The sequence below is a fragment of the Crassostrea angulata genome, chromosome 4 (genome assembly GCF_025612915.1).
Source record: "Crassostrea angulata isolate pt1a10 chromosome 4, ASM2561291v2, whole genome shotgun sequence".
Lineage (NCBI taxonomy): Eukaryota > Metazoa > Mollusca > Bivalvia > Ostreida > Ostreidae > Magallana > Magallana angulata.
The window spans coordinates 6,095,016-6,113,538 of NC_069114.1; the positions used below are offsets into that span (position 1 = coordinate 6,095,016).

Below are 18,523 nucleotides of genomic sequence, written 5' to 3' on the forward strand. Positions count from 1 at the left end.
CCAGGGTCAGTATACCTATCGACAGAGTCAGTGTACGTATCACAAGGGTCTGTAGCCAATCACAGGGGTCAGTATGTATCCATCACCAGAGTCGGTATACAAAAACGTGTAGATATTCTAAGGGTCAGCATACGTAACACCAGAATCTCAAAATCTATAACCAGGGTAAGTATAACCATCACCTGAGACAGTATACCTATCACAAGGGTCATGAGTGTCCGTATCACCAAGGTATGTGTAATCTTCACCAGGATCAGTATACCTATCACCAGGGTCACTCTACTTATCAACAGGGTCAGTATTACCTGACTCAGGTAATGGATATACAAACCCTAATGATAAGTGCACTGACTGTTGTGTTAGGTATACTGACCCTGGTGATGGGCACACAGACCCTATTGATGCGTACACTATCCTGGTGAAAAGTATTAAGACCCTGGTGAAGGGTAAACTGACCTTTGTTATGAATATACAGACCATGATGATGGGCACACAGACCCTAGTACTACGAACACTGACCCTACTAAAAGGAATAATGACCCAGGTGATATGTTTACAGTTCTGGTGATACGTACTCTGACTCTGCTGATAGGCATTATGACCCTGGTGATAGGTATTGAGACCCTGGTGATGGGTATACTGATTTTGGCTACGGATGTACAGACCCTGGTCCTGAGCACACAGACTCTGGTGATACGTACTCTGACCCTTGTGATAGGTATTGAGACCCTGGTGATGGGTATGCTGACCCTGGTTATGGGTGTACATACCCTGGTGATGGGTATACTGACCCTGGTTATGGGTGTACAGACTCTGGTGATACGCACTCTGATCCTGGTGATAGATATGAAGACCCTGGTGATGGGTATACTGACCCTGGTTATGGGTGTACATACCCTGGTGATGGGTATACTGACCCTGGTTATGGGTGTACATACCCTGGTGATGGGTATACTGACCCTGGTTATGGGTGTACAGACTCTGGTGATACGCACTCTGATCCTGGTGATAGATATGAAGACCCTGGTGATGGGTATACTAACCCTGGTAGTGGGTGTACAGACCCGGGTGATTGGTATACTGACCCTGGTGATGGGTGTACAGACCCCGTTGTTGGGCACACAAACTCTAGTGATGGATATAATGACCCTGGTGATAGGTATGGAGACCCTGGTGATGGGTATACTGGCCATGGTTATGGGTGTACAGACCCTGGTGATAGGCACACAGACTCTGGTGATACGTACTCTGACCCTGGTGATAGGTATGGAGACCCTGGTGATGGGTATACTGACCCTGGCTATTGGCGTACAGACCCTGGTGATGGGCACACAGACTCTGGTGATACGCACTCTGACCCTGGTGATAGGTATGGAGACCCTCGTGATGGGTATACTAACCCTGGTTATGGGTGTACAGACCCTGGTGATGGGTATACTGACCCTGGTTATGGGTGTACAGACCCGGGTGATTGGTATACTGACCCTGGTGATGGGTGTACAGACCCCGTTGTTGGGCACACAAACTCTAGTGATGGATATAATGACCCTGGTGATAGGTATGGAGACCCTGGTGATGGGTATACTGGCCCTGGTTATGGGTGTACAGACCCTGGTGATAGGCACACAGACTCTGGTGATACGTACTCTGACCCTGGTGATAGGTATGGAGACCCTCGTGATGGGTATACTGACCCTGGTTATTGGCGTACAGACCCTGGTGATGGGCACACAGACTCTGGTGATACGCACTCTGATCCTGGTGATAGGTATGGAGACCCTCGTGATGGGTATACTGACCCTGGTTATTGGCGTACAGACCCTGGTGATGGGCACACAGACTCTGGTGATACGCACTCTGACCCTGGTGATAGGTATGGAGACCCTCGTGATGGGTATACTAACCCTGGTTATGGGTGTACAGACCCTGGTGATGGGCACACAGACTCTGGTGATACGCACGCTGACCCTGGTGAAAGGTATGGAGACCCTGGTGATGGGTATACTGACCCTGGTTATGGGCGGACAGACCCTGGTGATGGGCACACAGACTCTGGTGATACGCACTCTGACCCTGGTGATAGGTATGGAGACCCTCGTGATGGGTATACTAACCCTGGTTATGGGTGTACAGACCCTGGTGATGGGCACACAGACTCTGGTGTTACGCACGCTGACCCTGGTGATAGGTATGGAGACCCTGGTGATGGGTATACTGACCCTGGTTATGGGCGTACAGACCCTGGTGATGGGTATACTGACCCTGGTTATGGGTGTACAGACTCTGGTGATACGCACTCTGATCCTGGTGATAGATATGAAGACCCTGGTGATGGTTATACTGACCCTGGTTATGGGTGTACAGACCCGAGTGATTGGTATACTGACCCTGGTGATGGGTGTACAGACCCCGTTGTTGGGCACAAAAACTCCAGTGATGGATATAATGACCCTGGTGATAGGTATGGAGACCCTGGTGATGGGTATACTGGCCCTGGTTATGGGTGTACAGACCCTGGTGATAGGCACACAGACTCTGGTGATACGTACTCTGACCCTGGTGATAGGTATGGAGACCCTGGTGATGGGTATACTGGCCCTGGTTATGGGTGTACAGACCCTGGTGATGGGCACACTGATTCTGGTGATACGTACTCTGACCCTGGTGATAGGTATGGAGACCCTGGTGATGGGCATACTGGCCCTGATTATGAGTATACAGACCCTGGTTATGGGCTCACAAACTCTGGTGATACGTACTCTGACCCTGGTGATAGGTATGGAGACCCTGATGATGGGTATACTGGCCCTGATTACGGGTGTACAGACTCTGGTGATGGGCACACAGACTCTGGTGATACGTACTCTGACCCTGGTGATAGGTATGGAGACCCTGGTGATGAGTATACTGGCCCTGATTATGAGTAAACAGACCCTGGTGATGGGCACACAATTTCTGGTGATACGTACTCTGACCCTGGTGATAGGTATGGAGACCCTGGTGATGAGTATACAGACCCTGGTGATGGGCACACAAACTCTGGTGATACGTACTCTGACCCTGGTGATAGGTATGGAGACCCTGGTGATGGGTATACTGACCCTGGTTATTGGTGTACAGACTCTGGTGATGGGTACACAGATTCTGGTGAGACGTACTCTGACCCTGGTGATAGGTATAGAGACCCTGGTGAAGGGTATACTGGCCCTGGTTATGGGTGTACAGACTCTGGTGATGGGCACACAGATTCTGGTGATACGTACTCTGACCCTGGTGATAGGTATGGAGACCCTGGTGATGGGTATACTGGCCCTGGTTATGGGTGTACAGACTCTGGTGATGGGCACACAGACTCTGGTGATACGTACTCTGACCCTGGTGATACTATGAAGACCTTGGTGATGGGTATACTGACCCTGGTTATGGGTGTACAGACTCTGGTGATGGGCACACAGACTCTGGTGATACGTACTCTGACCCTGGAGACCATGGTGATGGGTATACTGACCCTGGTTATGTGTATACAGACCCTGGTGATAGGTCATGGGTAGATCTACAAGGGGTCAGTGACCTGTTCACCCCAAATCCCCCCCCCCCCCCAACAAAATAGGTCCTGAGTAAAAAAAAAAGGAAAATAGATTTCTCTTTTTTTTCCCCTCCTAGTCTTGGATTTTTTTATGTATTTTGGACTAAGGTGTTTGTAGAACCTGGTGAAAGGAACAATGCACGAGATAATATTGGTTTACATAAAGTCTTTATACTAGCATACATGTATGTAATGAAACCATGATATTTTGTTCAGGCACCTAGCATCGTAGCAAAGTGGGTTGAGGGCAGACTCATCCAATCTTGCCTTGAAAAAAAACCCAACTCAAAAATACTTTTTAAATAATTGAAAATCCTAATCCGTGGGGGTAGGGGGCTAAGTGTACCTTTAACTTCAATTTCACAGTTTATTTCCTCTCTTTCATTTCAAATTTTACATGATCCCAAAAATATTGGGGGGGGGGGGGGGGGGCGGTGCAACTGTATGTTAATTTGCTTTTTTATAAGTTAATTCAAGAAAAATATTTGCTGCGAGAAAACGTGTGCTGGAGGGGGGCAGTCCCGTCCCCCTGTCCCTGCCCCCATTCCAACCCCCAACCCCCCTCCGATGCTAAGTGCCTGTTGTTTTCCTGTAACATTGATTTTGATTGTTCTCTCAATTGTTTATTTAATTTTTTGGTGTAAAATCTAATGTACCTAACATTTTTATCACTTCTGATCATATTTTTCATATAAAAATCGCAATGGCGACTATCGATCTCGATGTAAATTCAACATACTTGAGTTTCCGAGGTCGGTAGCGTGTTTCGTTGAAAGTCTGAGGCAAATAAAGAGGCGATATCAGTAAATTGCATGAAGAATTTAATGGTACTAATTGTTTTCACAGAATTTGCGTATGAATAAGGTAAATCAGTCGAAAACTAGCGCACGTTTTTCTGCGCAATAAATATACAATTTTTTCAATGGGTGGCTAGCTCTCCGGTCTGTCAATATTTTTTTTCCCGGAGAGCTACAGTTCTGCAGCTACCTCAAATCAAAACTTCAGTTATTGTTATCAAATATGTGAATACAATTTGTGTTGTTTGTACTTCGTTTTATTTTGCGTTGTTTCTCTATTAAAATTATAAATTTAATCCATAATATAAAAATATGTGAAATAAAAATGAAGTTATTGCATTTTGAGTATACGAAACACATCAAATATTAAAATGCGCCTCGGCATAGAGGCCTGGATCCCGACATCTTCGCTAGCCAGGCAAGTGTACGAATCGCGGGACAAAGGGAAATTAAAACTATGGTGGCATATATCTCTGCCCCTTATATATGTGCAAGTTATTTTTCTATCAAATATGTCGACATGCAAGATAAATATGTTGAAATGCCAGATAGTTATGTCAACATGCAACATATCTATGTTAACATGCAAGAAAATTGCTATCAAATAAATTTTTTATAAAATCTCAAAAAATATAAAATCTCGTCCACATTTGACATGCAAGATGCTAGATGCTACTTATTTATGTCGACATGTAACTTATTTATGTCGCGACATGCAACTTAGTTATGTTGACATGCAAGATAAATATGTTGACATGCAACGTATTTATGTCGACATGCAACTTAGTTATGTCGACATGCAACTTATAAGTTGCATGTCAACATATTTATCTCGCATGTGAAAATAACGAAGTTGCATGTTGACATAAATAAGTAGCATGTGAACATAACTAAACTGCATGTCGACATAAATAAGTTGCATGTGAACATAACGAAGTTGCATGTTGACATAAATTAGGTGCATGTCAGCATATTTATCTTGCATGTTTACATAAATAAATTGCATGTCGACATAAATAAGTTGCATTTAGCATCTTGAATGTCACATGTTGGCGATATTTGACATTTTTAATAATTCTCATTTGATTGCAATTATCTTGCATGTCGAGATAGATATGTTGCATGCTGACATAACCTTCTAGCATGTCATCATATTTATCTTGCATGTCGACATATTTGATATATAGAAAAATAACTTGCACACAAGGGGCAGAGATATGCCACCATAGAAAACGAATCGGACACTTGGCTAGCGGAGATACGATCCCGATTGCTTTGTATATATATAAATGTATATTAATTTTGTCAAGATTTCAATGATATATTTTTTCAAAGACATTTATAAACATGATCACTGTGTGATGAATATAAACTGCTGAATTTTTTTTAAAAATCAGACTTTATTGTAAAACGTACAGGCCTGTTAAAACTTTTTTGATATTTATAAATGTATATTAATTTTGTCAAGATTTCAATGATATATTTTTTCAAAGACATTTATAAACATGATCACTGTGTGATGAATATAAACTGCTGAATTTTTTTTTTAAAATCAGACTTTATTGTAAAACGTACAGGCCTGTTAAAACTTTTTTGATATTTATAAATGTATATTAATTTTGTTAAGATTTCAATGATATATTTTTTCAAAGACATTTATAAACATAATCACTGTGTGATGAATATAATTTGCTGAATTTTTTTTTTTAAATCAGACTTTATTGTAATTCGTACAGGCCTGTTAAAACTTTTTTGAAATGGTGTTTTATAAAAAAGTTATTTTTTTTGTTTTGTTGTTTATTCATTTCTTTCTTTTTGTTTCCCAAAATATGCAAATCCTAAAATGGCTTAGATGAAAGAGGACTATCTACATGTACATTTAGTCGAAAAACTAGCTCGCTCTGTACCCTCTATCGAAAAACTTAGGACTGACTTAACAAAAGAAATTACTTCCGGTTTCTAAATTTGGTATCGCGCCAGCCGCCTTCAAAATTATGGATCACCAACGTTGCTATTTGTTGTTTTATCGTCGCCACCAGTAAGTAACTTTGTAATAATTTGTTTGATCATGCATTTCAAAACCTATATTTTCATTTAATACGGGGGATACATCTTCGCTGTTTGAAATATTGACGTTAACTTTAAGAAACAAGACAGGTCAAATGTCGCCTGCAGATTTTTTAACGTAAACAACAGCACACGGCTGGTTTTTATTTTTTGCTTTCTCTACCATGTAGATATGTTCTGTTGATAAACTGAGTGTTGAATGTTTTGAAGTTATATAGAGCTTTGCAACTGATTTAAGTGAATACCATACTGAACGACACTGACATACAGACACCCCCCCCCCCCCACCACCACCACCACCACCACCACCACCACACACTCCATCTTCCTTGTGTTTTTAGCTCACCTGAGCTGAAAGCTCAAGTGAGCTATTCTGATCACATTTTGTCCGTCGTCCGTCTGTCCGTCTGTAAACTTTTTACATTTTGAACTTCTTCTCTAAAACCGCTTATCCAATTTCAACCAAATTTGGCACAAATCATCCTTATGGGAGGGCAAATATAAATTGCAGAAATAAAAGTTTGATCTGTATTCAAAGCGGAGAAAACCTTGAAACTGTAGAAAAAGGGGGGTGCATTTTTAAAAATCTTCTTCTCAAGAACTACCGAGGCAAATTCAACATAGTTTAGCATAAATTATCCTTATGGGAAGGAAAATATAAATTGCAAAAATTAAGTGGAAATTTTGTTTCAAATCTGAGTTATTACGAAAATAATAATAAAGGAAATGCGTGTTTCAATCAGTTTAATAGCTTCAGGTTCGGCATCCGGTAAAATGATTCCATACTTCTAAAATGAGGTTCTTTGTTTAAAGCAGCCATGACATTATACGAAAAAGGGTCGATCTGACTATGATGAATTTGCTTGTTGTGCAACAGTTCGCGTATGAAGGGAAATTTTGAAACATACAAAATATATTAGTGCCGATTTTGTGAAGTAAATTGAGGCTAAATATTTCAATGCGTTGACAGTTTTCACACATGACTTTGGTGTTAGCTTGTTCTGATTTTCGTTTCGTTCTCATTATGCTTTGTAACCTGGAAACTATCGTCTGTATTTCGTGATTTTTACGTATCAAATCAAACAGAGACTTCGGTAAATCAAACAGTTAACTGTTTACCTGCGCAAATTAAGCAAAATCGGATGTAGGGGACGGGTACTGAAATACAATTCATTCTATCGGTAATTCGGCATTATCTTTTGCGTAATGGTACATGTAGATTAATGCAATAGGTTTTGTTGAGATGCTCGGCATTTTTTCGAGTTTATTCAGTTTAAATAGAGTTTGATATCGCTGACGGAAATATGTAGGTATATACATGTATATATATATGATTCATTTCGAAAAAATAAATTGTGTTCTTTATTTGTTATACATGTAGTGCATGTTTCTTGTGTTTAATTGTTTACAATTTCTATTTACTAACCATATTTGAGTGTTAAGCTTCGAATTATAAGCAAGATACAGCGATTTGCTCACAATTCTATGTTTGTACACAGATCTTAAAAACTAAAGCTTAAAAAAGTAAAATATTTGTCAATATTTATTAAGAAAATTTTCAAAGTCTGTTCTTCCAGAAACCAACTTTAACAACTTATTGTATTGTAAACTTAACCTTTTTAGCTCACCTGAGGGTGGGGCCACAATGGGGGGTCGAAGTTTAACAAATGAATATATAGAGTAAATCTTTAAAAATCTTCTCCTCAGAAACTAATCAGCCAGGAAAGCTGAAACTTGTGTGAAAGCATCATCAGGTAATGTAGATACAAATTTGTGAAAATCATGATCCCCGGAGGTAGGGTTGGGCCACAATGAAGGATCGAAGTTTTACATAGGAATATATAGAATAAATCTTTAAAAATCTTCTTCTCAGAAACTAATCGGCCAGGAAAGCTGACACTTGTGTGGAAGGATCCTCAGGTAGTGTAGATTCAAAGTTGTGAAAATCATGACCCCCGGGGTACGGTGAGGCCACAATGGGGGATCGAAGTTTAAAATAGGAATATATAGAGTAAATCTTTAAAAATCTTCTTCTCAGAAACTAATCAGCCAGGAAAGCTGAAACTTGTGTGAAAGCATCTTCAGGTAGTGTAGATTCATAGTTGTGAAAATCATGGCCCCCGGGGGTAGGGTGGGGCCACAATGGGGGGTCGAAGTTTAAAATAGGAATATATAGAGTAAATCTTTAAAAATCTTCTTCTTAGAAACTAATCAGCCAGGAAAGCTGACACTTTTGTGGATGCATCCTCAGGTAGTGTAAATTCATAGTTGTGAAAATCATGACCCCCGGGGGAAGGATGGGGCCACAATGGGGGATCGAAGTTAAACATAGGAATATATAGAGTAAATCTTTAAAAATCTTCTTCTCAGAAACTAATCAGCCGGCAATGCTGAAACTTCTTTGGAAGCATCCTCAGGTAGTGTTGATTCAAAGTTGTGAAAATAATAACCCCTGGGGGTAGAATGGGGCCACAATGGGGGGGTCGAAGTTTAACATATGATTAAATAGAGTAAATCTTTAAAAATCTTCTTCTCAGAAACTAATTAGCCAGGAAAGCTGAAACTTGTGTGGAAGCATCCTCAGGTAGTGTAGATTCAAATTTGTGAAAATCATGACCCCCGGGGTAGGTTTGGGCCACAATGGGAGGTCGATGTTTTAGATAGGAATAAACAGAGTAAATCTTTAAAAATCTTCTTCTCAGAAACTAATCAGCCAGGAAAGCTGAAACGTGTGTGAAAGCATCCTCAGGTAGTGTAGATTCATGGTTGTGAAAATCATGATCCCCAGGGGTAGGGTGGGGCCACAATGGGGGGGTCAAAATTTAACAAAGGAATATATAGGGTAAATCTTTAAAAATCTTCTCAGAAACTAATCAGCCAGATGTTTCTTTATAATTGTTAAGACTTTGGCCCCAGGACAATTCTTTGGCCTCCCGAGAAGGTTCATAGTTTGATGTACGTTTATATCTAATATATAAACTATTGTTAAGGATCATTTTGAGAACTGCAATACTCAACATATGATAAGACTATAAAATCATCTTGTTAGAAAAGGGACTAATGATTATAAACATAAGAATATCCAGGGGAAAATGGATTTTATTTATACAGGATCTACATGTATTATTGTACATTGTCCAGATAGTTTGTATTATGACTCCATTAAGCATACCTATTGTTCCTCAGGTGAGCGATGTGGCCCATGGGCCTCTTGTTGTTTGTTTGTTATTTTTTTTTTCATTTTGGTAAAAGTATATTTTCTTATTTTTATTTCGACTGATACCAAAATGTGATAAAAAACATAATGTAAGAAACAAAATGTTGTAAACAAACTTGGAGGCACAATTCCTGGGTTAAAGCAGTAGCATCTTAAAGAAGCTTGAGGGACGTACAGGTCAGGGATATAATATATTTCAAATTTCTTCAACTCTTAAACCACATTTAATTGTTATTTCTTTTATGTCTCAATTGCTCATTCATCAACAAGACTATACTCTGTCCCAAAATTGATATTTATGCAGCAAATTTTCTTAAATTATTTATTTATAGATACATGTACCTGAGGGTTCAAACATTGTTGATTCAATAGTATTAACCAACAAGATGTTATTTGGTTTTAAATCCAAAATATGCTGCAATTGATATATGTGTTTTCAGATTCAACTGACAGAATGACTTTGTCGGTAGAGGACTGCATGTGCCCGATATGCATGTGCATCATGGTAGAGCCGGTGACCATGCCGTGTAAACACACCCTCTGTTACCCCTGTTTCAAGCAGAACGTTGAGGAGGCCAGCCTGGCCTGCCCCATGTGTCGCGTTCGGATCTCTGTGTGGGCCCGACGCTCCTCAAAAAATGGAACCCTGGTCAACAAGAAACTCTGGACGCAGATTCAGCAACTTTTTCCGGAAAAAGTGGAAAAGCGACAGAAAGGGCTAGACGACAGCATAGAGGAGCCAGGTAAAAATGTAGAAGTTAGTTTGAAATTTAAGGTTTCAGGACTTGAGGATTTTATGATTGAATAACCTTATTTTCTCCTGAATTATATACCAACTGGTACAAATCTTACTGAAATGAAATTAAATAGTTACTTCTTTTATTGAATTAAAATCTAGGTAAAACTTTTTGAAATGATAAAGTGCTTTATTTTATACAGATGTAAGCATCTTCGCTAGCCAAGGGTTTTCGGTCCACTTTGCTCCCCATAAACCCTTGGCGGATTTCATTGCGAAAACTCGGTGACGAGCTCCGTTTTATGATTGGCTGCAGCTGCGAGTGGCTGATCCAATCGCAGTGCTTGTAAATATAAACTTTAAAAGAAAACACGTGTGTGATCATAGGTAAATCATTCGGTGCTTTTAACAAATTGAGACACAAGTTCTCGAGTACAGTGCCTCGCCAACGATGGTCTAACCAGATCGCTTAAAAAACCTATATATTTTACTGGGATTGAACATAGTTCTACAAACTTGTCAAGGCTCGCGTGATAGCATGGGCAGTAAACATGGCGAATGTACAAGCTGCCCATCCCATTAGTATATATGTTCCTGCTTATGGTTATTGCTTTTAAAGGTTCAATGAGATTTATTTTATTTAATTTCTTTGGTTCACAATATTTACGACAACGATACCTGGTTTTATGACATGAAAGCTTTGATATAAATCGCGACTTTTTCACTCCTGGTACAGGTCCTTACAAAACACTATGAATAAAACATTCCATGCATTCCCTAGTTTATAACTTAATTCGTATTTAATAGCATCGTTAATTATCTTCCGATATTCGGTAGTCAACATGTTTTCAAGTTGTATTAATGCCGTAGTGTGTATATACCCGTTGTTTAATTCGATTAAAATGTAAATATGCAAGGGGCGCAACTCAAGTTGCTCGCTAGATAGCGCCACCACATCACCGAGTTTTCGCAATGAAATCCGCCAAGGGTTTATGGGGAGCAAAGTGGACCGAAAACCCTTGGCTAGCGAAGATGAGATGTAAGATGATGAGCTTTTTTATTTCTTTCTTTATTTTATTCTTTACCATACTGCATAGAAAAGTACTGTACAAAGTTATTGATGACAGACACACAATGTATTACAATACTAAATGAGTTTTTCAGTTTGCATGCTTTATCTAGTACAATTACGAATTATTGCATATACTGGTACGCATATTTAAAAACGCAAAATTTAAAGCATGACGAAGCCAGGTAGTGTTTACAGAACTAGTGTTTACAGAACAAATTTTTCAGTGAACACTTATAAGAAAAATCATCACAAAGACATAAGGAAAAGAACATGTTTGTTATACAGAAAATAAAAAACACCTCTGAAACTTTTGTATGTTTAACATTACTTTGACAGAGTTTGCTATATTTCAGTGTTTCAGCCAGTGATCAGCATTGCACAGCCAGGAGAAATTCGCAAAGAGTATGAAGAACAGTTAAAACGGGTAAGCATTCACACTTTTAACCAGTGACAAGTTGTCATGCTAGGCCCTTTATTTGCTGTCAGACTTCTATAGTATAAATTTGTACATTATATAAATTGTTTGCTTCAAATCAGAGTTGGGGTCAATTACTTTGAAAAGTAATTAATTACTTTCAAATACATTGACAATTTTATCAATTACCTGCAATTACAATTACATTGATTTTTTAAAATGTAATTAATTACTCTCAATTACTATGATAAATGTAATTAATTACATTTCAAATACTTTAGTTTTATTTATTAAATCTTGAGAACATATATATATATATATATTAACAGCATTAAGATATACAGAGCTTTATGTATGGTTATGTTTTTAAAGGTTGTACAGTTCAGTTCAGATAAGATTTCTTGAAAATTTCTAGAAAATTTCCTTTAACATTAAATTCATTAAGTACCATTGAGTTCATTTTTGGTTCTGAATAATATTTTCTCTATAGTGAATTAATTTTTATTCACATATTAAAACTATGTTTATTCAAAAAGTACAACTTTCCGCAGTACAGCATATCAGTATATAAAAAATAATTGCTAAAATTCACAAGAAAGAGATATTTTGACTCCCTTTAAGTCTAAAATCAATTGGGGTTCTTGGGTATTAGAGGAGTTCAAACCTCCACAAAATTAGATCTTTACCTATTGCCCTGGGCAGTGTGTTATGCTGTATAAACATACGAAACATTATGGGACATTTAATTATTGTATAAACAAAAGTCCATGCCAAACATGTATAAAATCTATTTATCATTATCAAGTTCAAGTTCTTTATTAACTTTAAGCTATACAGCTCATCAGTACAATAAATATAAACAATATACACGTACAGGTAGGTTAACAGGAGAATGTGGCAGAAGTGTACATATGATATCAACATCTAATTTGCATTAAGTAAATCTTTTCTTAATTTCAAACCAAAGTGAATAAATTTACCCAGATTACATAGTTCCTTTACATTTTCAACATTAAAAAGTTGCAGAAGTTTACACATTGAAGGTTTTTTCCAGTAATAAGGCTTAATGTATTTTTTGCGATAGCCTTCGTATATGGGACATATTAAAATAAAATGAAATTCATCTTCAATAGAATTTGAACATAAAAAACAATTTCTATTGTGTCTTTCAATATTATAAAATCGACCTGTTTCTATCGACAATTGATGTGAAGACAACCTGAATCTGGAAATACACTTTTGATATTTGTTTGGAATAGGTTTCCTTAAATAAAATTGTAAATTATGGGTTGCAATTAGGTATTTGAAAAAAGAGCATTTACTAGAAATATCTAGTTGAGAAAAAATATACTGTGTAGCTTGGTCAAAAATACGTTGCTTAACAACAATGAGATCTGCAGCTGTTATTAGATTATAAGACACCTTTTTTATATTTTAAACTTAGAAAAAAAGTAATTGAGATGTAATTGAAAAGTAATTGAAAATACACAATATTTTTGGAATGTATTTAAATACATTCAATTACTTGTAATTGAAGACAGACTCAATTACAAATTACTTTCAATTACTTTGAAAAATGTAATTAATTACACTCAATTACAAATACTTTTTTCAATTACCCCATCCCTGCTTCAAATATGTTAAAGAAGGGTATGCATTGAAATCTGTTGCCCAGAGGATTATATTTCCATGCAGGAAAAACCAATTTTGACTACGGATCTGTGAGGAGTAACATTTTCTAACTTTCCCTTTGCTAGCAATTGTGATTTCTAATATCATAGTTAAGCATGTTTAGTAAGTGTTAAAATTTGGTTTCCTTTGCTAGGCATTTGAGATGTTCTTTAATCATTCTTGGTTGATGTTTTACCATAGCAAAATTTCCTTTTTTCGAATGCTGTTCTAATGCCAGAATTGAAAATGCATACATAATGTCCCCTGTTGCTGTTTTGTCATTCTTGATCGTGTGTTTATGTGAATCAAAGGAAAATATACCTATTTTCATTATTTAACTGATCTGATGTTAATGACACAATGAAGTGAAGGATGAGAAAAAATCTTTGTTTTTTTTTTATCTTATTTGACATGTAGAAAAACTTTTCTTCTTTAGCTTGAGGCCCAGAGAGAGGAGGAGCGCAGAAAGGAACAGGAAGCCAGCGAGGCCCTGATCAGGCAACTGGAAGAGGAGGAGGCCCGGAGGAGGGAACTCGAAAACAGGGACAGGGAACTAGCCAAGGAGATCAGTCAAGAGGTCAACCAGGTAAGTCAGAATAAGAATAGAGCAATCAGTTGTGAGGCAGCTAAAAGTATTTTATAAGCTATCAAAAGTTTGTTTAACACATTTTGGAAACCTTGGTTTGATGCAGAAAAGGATATTGTTCTTACTTATTACTTGGTTTTGTAAATTGATGTATTCATAGATTCTTAGTTCATTCAAACTTTAGATAGGGCAAAATAATTCTTTCTTCTGCACCACTAGTAAATATTTATAATAATGATAATCTTTTATTGTTTAATTTTTATAAACATCTGCGAAAGGTTTTCGTGCTGTTGACCAGTTACATTGGCTATTTATGCAGTGTGTGTATGTATGTATTACAGAGTGCTGGAGGTGATGACTCGGTGTGTGTGGTTGGTGAGGAGAGGCGACACACAGACAGACAGACGCGTAGTGTGTCCTCCACCTCCTCCTGTAGTGCCTCCAGTAGCCGACCCCCCTCCACCATCGACTCCATGCTCCGAAAAATGAGGGAGGCTGAAAAACTCAAAGCGGCCGATGAGGTCAACAGGAAGGCTATGTCACCGTACCCGTACGCATGTGTCAGCCCGACAGAGAAATCAACAAGACAGCTAAAAACTAAGGACGGTGAGACATCACCTTTTTGTTATACCCCAACAGAAAAATCTGCCTTGCAGAACAAAGGGAGAGAACTTGTGTCGAGGAGTCTGTCTTCTGCTGGGTTGTCTTCACGCAGCTGTACCAGTGGAAGCGGAATGGAGGATGTGGAAATCGATGAGGATCTTCCATCAAAGTATGTGTCCCTTGGTCTTCCTTCATTAGAGACAACCATTGAAAACATAGATGAGCGGAGTGATGGTGAAATGTTTGATAAAGACTCGGTGGAGGTCGTCGAAAGATGCCTTAGCTCAGACAGTGTGGACAGCATCAGTCACGAAATCAGTCACTTTCGACCAATCAGGGCCTGTCCTCTGACTCCGCCCCGCAAACTTGCAAGCGGGAAAATTGTGGAGACCCCCCTGATCCGCACCACCCCAAGAAATCTGAACAAGACTGAGTTTGGATCCCCCGTGAGAACTCTATCAGACCTTGATGCTTCTAGTCCAATTATGCAGAGAAGGCTGTCGGAGTTGGAGGAAGAAAGGAAGTCCATTGTGAACAAGTTGTCCAAATCCACTTGCACAGACGCAAAAAACAGCAAAAAATCCAAAACAATGACAGGAAGTTGTGATTTAGATGAGAAGTCGACTGAAAAGAATCAGAAAGGAGATCATCATTTAACTGCTGTGATTGATCTAGAAAAAGATAATGAAGTAAAGGAAAACCAAGATTCCATACCGAGCAAGACCAGAAAGAACACAGTGGGTCAAGAGAAATTGGAAGGGAACAAATACCAACTGAAGAAACTTGTGATTCCATTGGAGCCCACGTTTGACGAGGACGATTTTGACATTCCACCCATGAAGGAGAACAATCCAAAAAGCATCAACAGTGATTCTTTTGGGATGCTGAGAAATCAATCCCCAGTGTTAACAAAAACCAAGAGTCCAAGTGTGCCGAAAAAATCTAGAAAAGTTTCAGGGAGAACAAAGCCAAGCTTTGGAAGCCCTCAAAGAACTATCACAGACTGGATTAAGAGGTCCCAGGATTGTACCGGACAGAACGTCTTTCATATTGAGGCTAATTGTCGAGACGATGTGGATGGTGCACCAGCTCATAAAACATTGCATGGAGAACCAGTTAAGGTTTCACAGTCCAAAGACGGCCCAGCAAAGAGAGGGAAGAAAGAACAGAAGATTGTGAAATCATATCCGAAGCGAGTGAGAAAACCGTACAACCCTGATCCCATGTGGACAAGTGCATCTCACAGTGGACAAGACGTTGGGGTGGATGAGTGTTCAAGAGACAGTATCAACGTGAGTGATGTTATTGACGAGGAGAAGGAGGAGTTAAGCCTCACTTTAAAATCAAAATCCAAAAAGAGAACAGCTTCATCAGTAAGCGATGAGAAATCCAAAAAGAGAAGGAAACTGACAGACAAGCCCACAGCTAGTTCCAAACTGAAGCTGCCCTCAGCCAAATCTAAACTTAAGACTGTACAACATTCACGAGGGAAAAACTCCCTCTTTAATTTCTGTACTGACTCAAACTTGAAGCGTGTTAAAGAGGCGATAGAAAATAACCAATGTATGCAGGAAGATGCCGATTTTAGAGTGAGTGATGAGAGTGGCGTGGATAAAATGACCCAGGAAATGTTAGACCGGAAACTGGCTGAAGAACTAGCCAAGCAATATGAGATGGAGGTTAAAACTGGGTTCTGCTTTTTCAAACTGAAGGGGACATCAGAGGAATACAATTTCAGAAGGAAACCAAAGCTATCCATATGAGCCCCTGTTATTTTTCTGACTATGTAAACACACAAGTTTGCTTTCTTTTAAGGTGTCTTTGAATTAATGGTAGACCCGCTCAGAATGACAATGATCGTAATATGAAGTTTGAATTAAATATTTCATGAAATTATGGGGGAGGGGTTAATAAATGCTGTAACTAGGGCAACAGTAAATAATGTTCAATGCAAGTGGAATTGCAATTTACATTGCTTATGCAAAAATGTCTCCATTGCTTGATATATATACATTCATGCAACTTGCTTTCTTGATATGTATGCTCGATGCTTAGTTTACACCCCAAATATCTTGATGATGTCACAGTACTCCATATATTTTTAAATATTCCTCAACCCTTATCCTTCCCCAACAAAATTCTGCATGCATCTGGATAATTAAACATTTATACGATTGATCCTCTGAAAGTCAGTTATAAGAAGGGTAGGCATAAATTATCATTGCAACTGAGAACAGAAATTCTGTTTCTTCTTTTAGAAAATGGCGGATAGTAAATTATTTACATTTTTTATTTTATTTTTTACAATTAATTTATTGTTAATCAGTTCATTTACAAATACAGCGCATAGATTTTATACTGTCTGATTATCTACAACAATTTAGTTCTGTAAATAGTGCAATTAGCTTTGATTTCATATTTTTCAAATACATTGATGAAATGTTACATTTGACAATTATTGTATGTACCTGTATTGTTAGTATTGCTTGTAAATATTTACGTGATTTACTTGGTTATGAAATGGGCATTTTTCCACAAACAAAATGAATTATTAATTAATTGATAATAAGCTGTGATTTTCATTGTGTAGAAAATTATAGTCAGTCCTAACAGAATTTAAAGGCATAACTTTTATTTTTAAACAGAGTATGAAATTGAAATAATGTTTTACAATTAAGGCATGAAACCTAATTTTGGATACTTCTTCCATGCAGAGAGAGGGGGGGGGGGGGGGATTTATGCCTATTTTAAGTATATGTAACATTTGATAAATGATAAAAAAAAAATTATAATGACTTACATGTACAAGTTGATTTTGTAAAACAGGCTGTGTTTCTATGTCTCCACTTCAATGTACGTGTATCATATACATATAGCTTCCCTGTATCTGTTCCATATTTCACCCTTGTTTTCATCATTTTGAGTTGAAGATATTGCTGTCACACTGAGAAACCATTTTTTGAAAGAAAGTAATTACAGAAGAAACTGCTCATGAATTTGCTTTTAATTCTTACATTTTTTACATCACATTTACCTAATAATTCACCATGGTATTGCAATAATTTTACTCTGTGAATTTATTCCCTATTATTTTTTGTTGAGCAATAATTATTGTTTACAATACGGTGTTAATATTCCACTGAGGTGTTACTTACTTTGTTTCTGAGGTCAGAAAGACAGTTCCAGAGTTTATGTGCCGTATGCTCCATGGAAAGGAAGATGGGGGGGGGGGGGGGCTGGGTATGTCTGTGCCAAGGAAAAAATTCAGGGGATGGAGTTTGTCAATCAAAGAATTGAAATTTCAAGAATTAATGATATTTTGACAGATGTTTGGGGGGGGGGGGGGGGGGGGGTTATTGTTGTCTAGAACGCTTTCCTCTATTCCATATCCAAACATTTGTGGTGCAAACTTCAATGATGAGGAATATGTACAGACAGACTGTTCCGAGGCCATTCCCGTGTTCTTGTTAAAGAGTCGTACTGTTGACATGTATTATACATACTGTACAGGTGTATTGTTATGCTTTTTATTCGATTGTTGGCAAATAAATTAAGGCAAATGATGAAATGTGTCTTCTACTTGAAATTAGAAATACCGTAGTTTTAATAATTACGATATTAAATAATGACATTACAATCAGATATTCAGGCATATGTTAGGTATTATATTTGTGCTTACTTTCAATTAATTTTTAAAACATTGAGGCTATTTCTCAATTTAATTTGATTGAGACTCATTGAAATAATGAGACCTAAATCTTAGATCCAATCAA

At 38.0% G+C, this 18,523-nt stretch overlaps 1 protein-coding gene across 1 annotated transcript; it reads left to right on the top strand.

Moving 5' to 3' along the window:
* The first annotated feature begins 6,341 nt into the window (after positions 1-6,341).
* LOC128179914 (E3 ubiquitin-protein ligase RNF168-like) lies at positions 6,342-18,318 on the top strand. The gene is made up of 5 exons (XM_052847593.1): positions 6,342-6,421; positions 10,108-10,410; positions 11,829-11,899; positions 13,998-14,147; positions 14,489-18,318. Exons 2-5 carry the CDS (start codon positions 10,122-10,124, stop codon positions 16,511-16,513), a joined length of 2,535 nt encoding a protein of 844 aa, XP_052703553.1. The 5' UTR covers positions 6,342-6,421; positions 10,108-10,121; the 3' UTR covers positions 16,514-18,318.
* Positions 18,319-18,523: the final 205 nt, after the last annotated feature.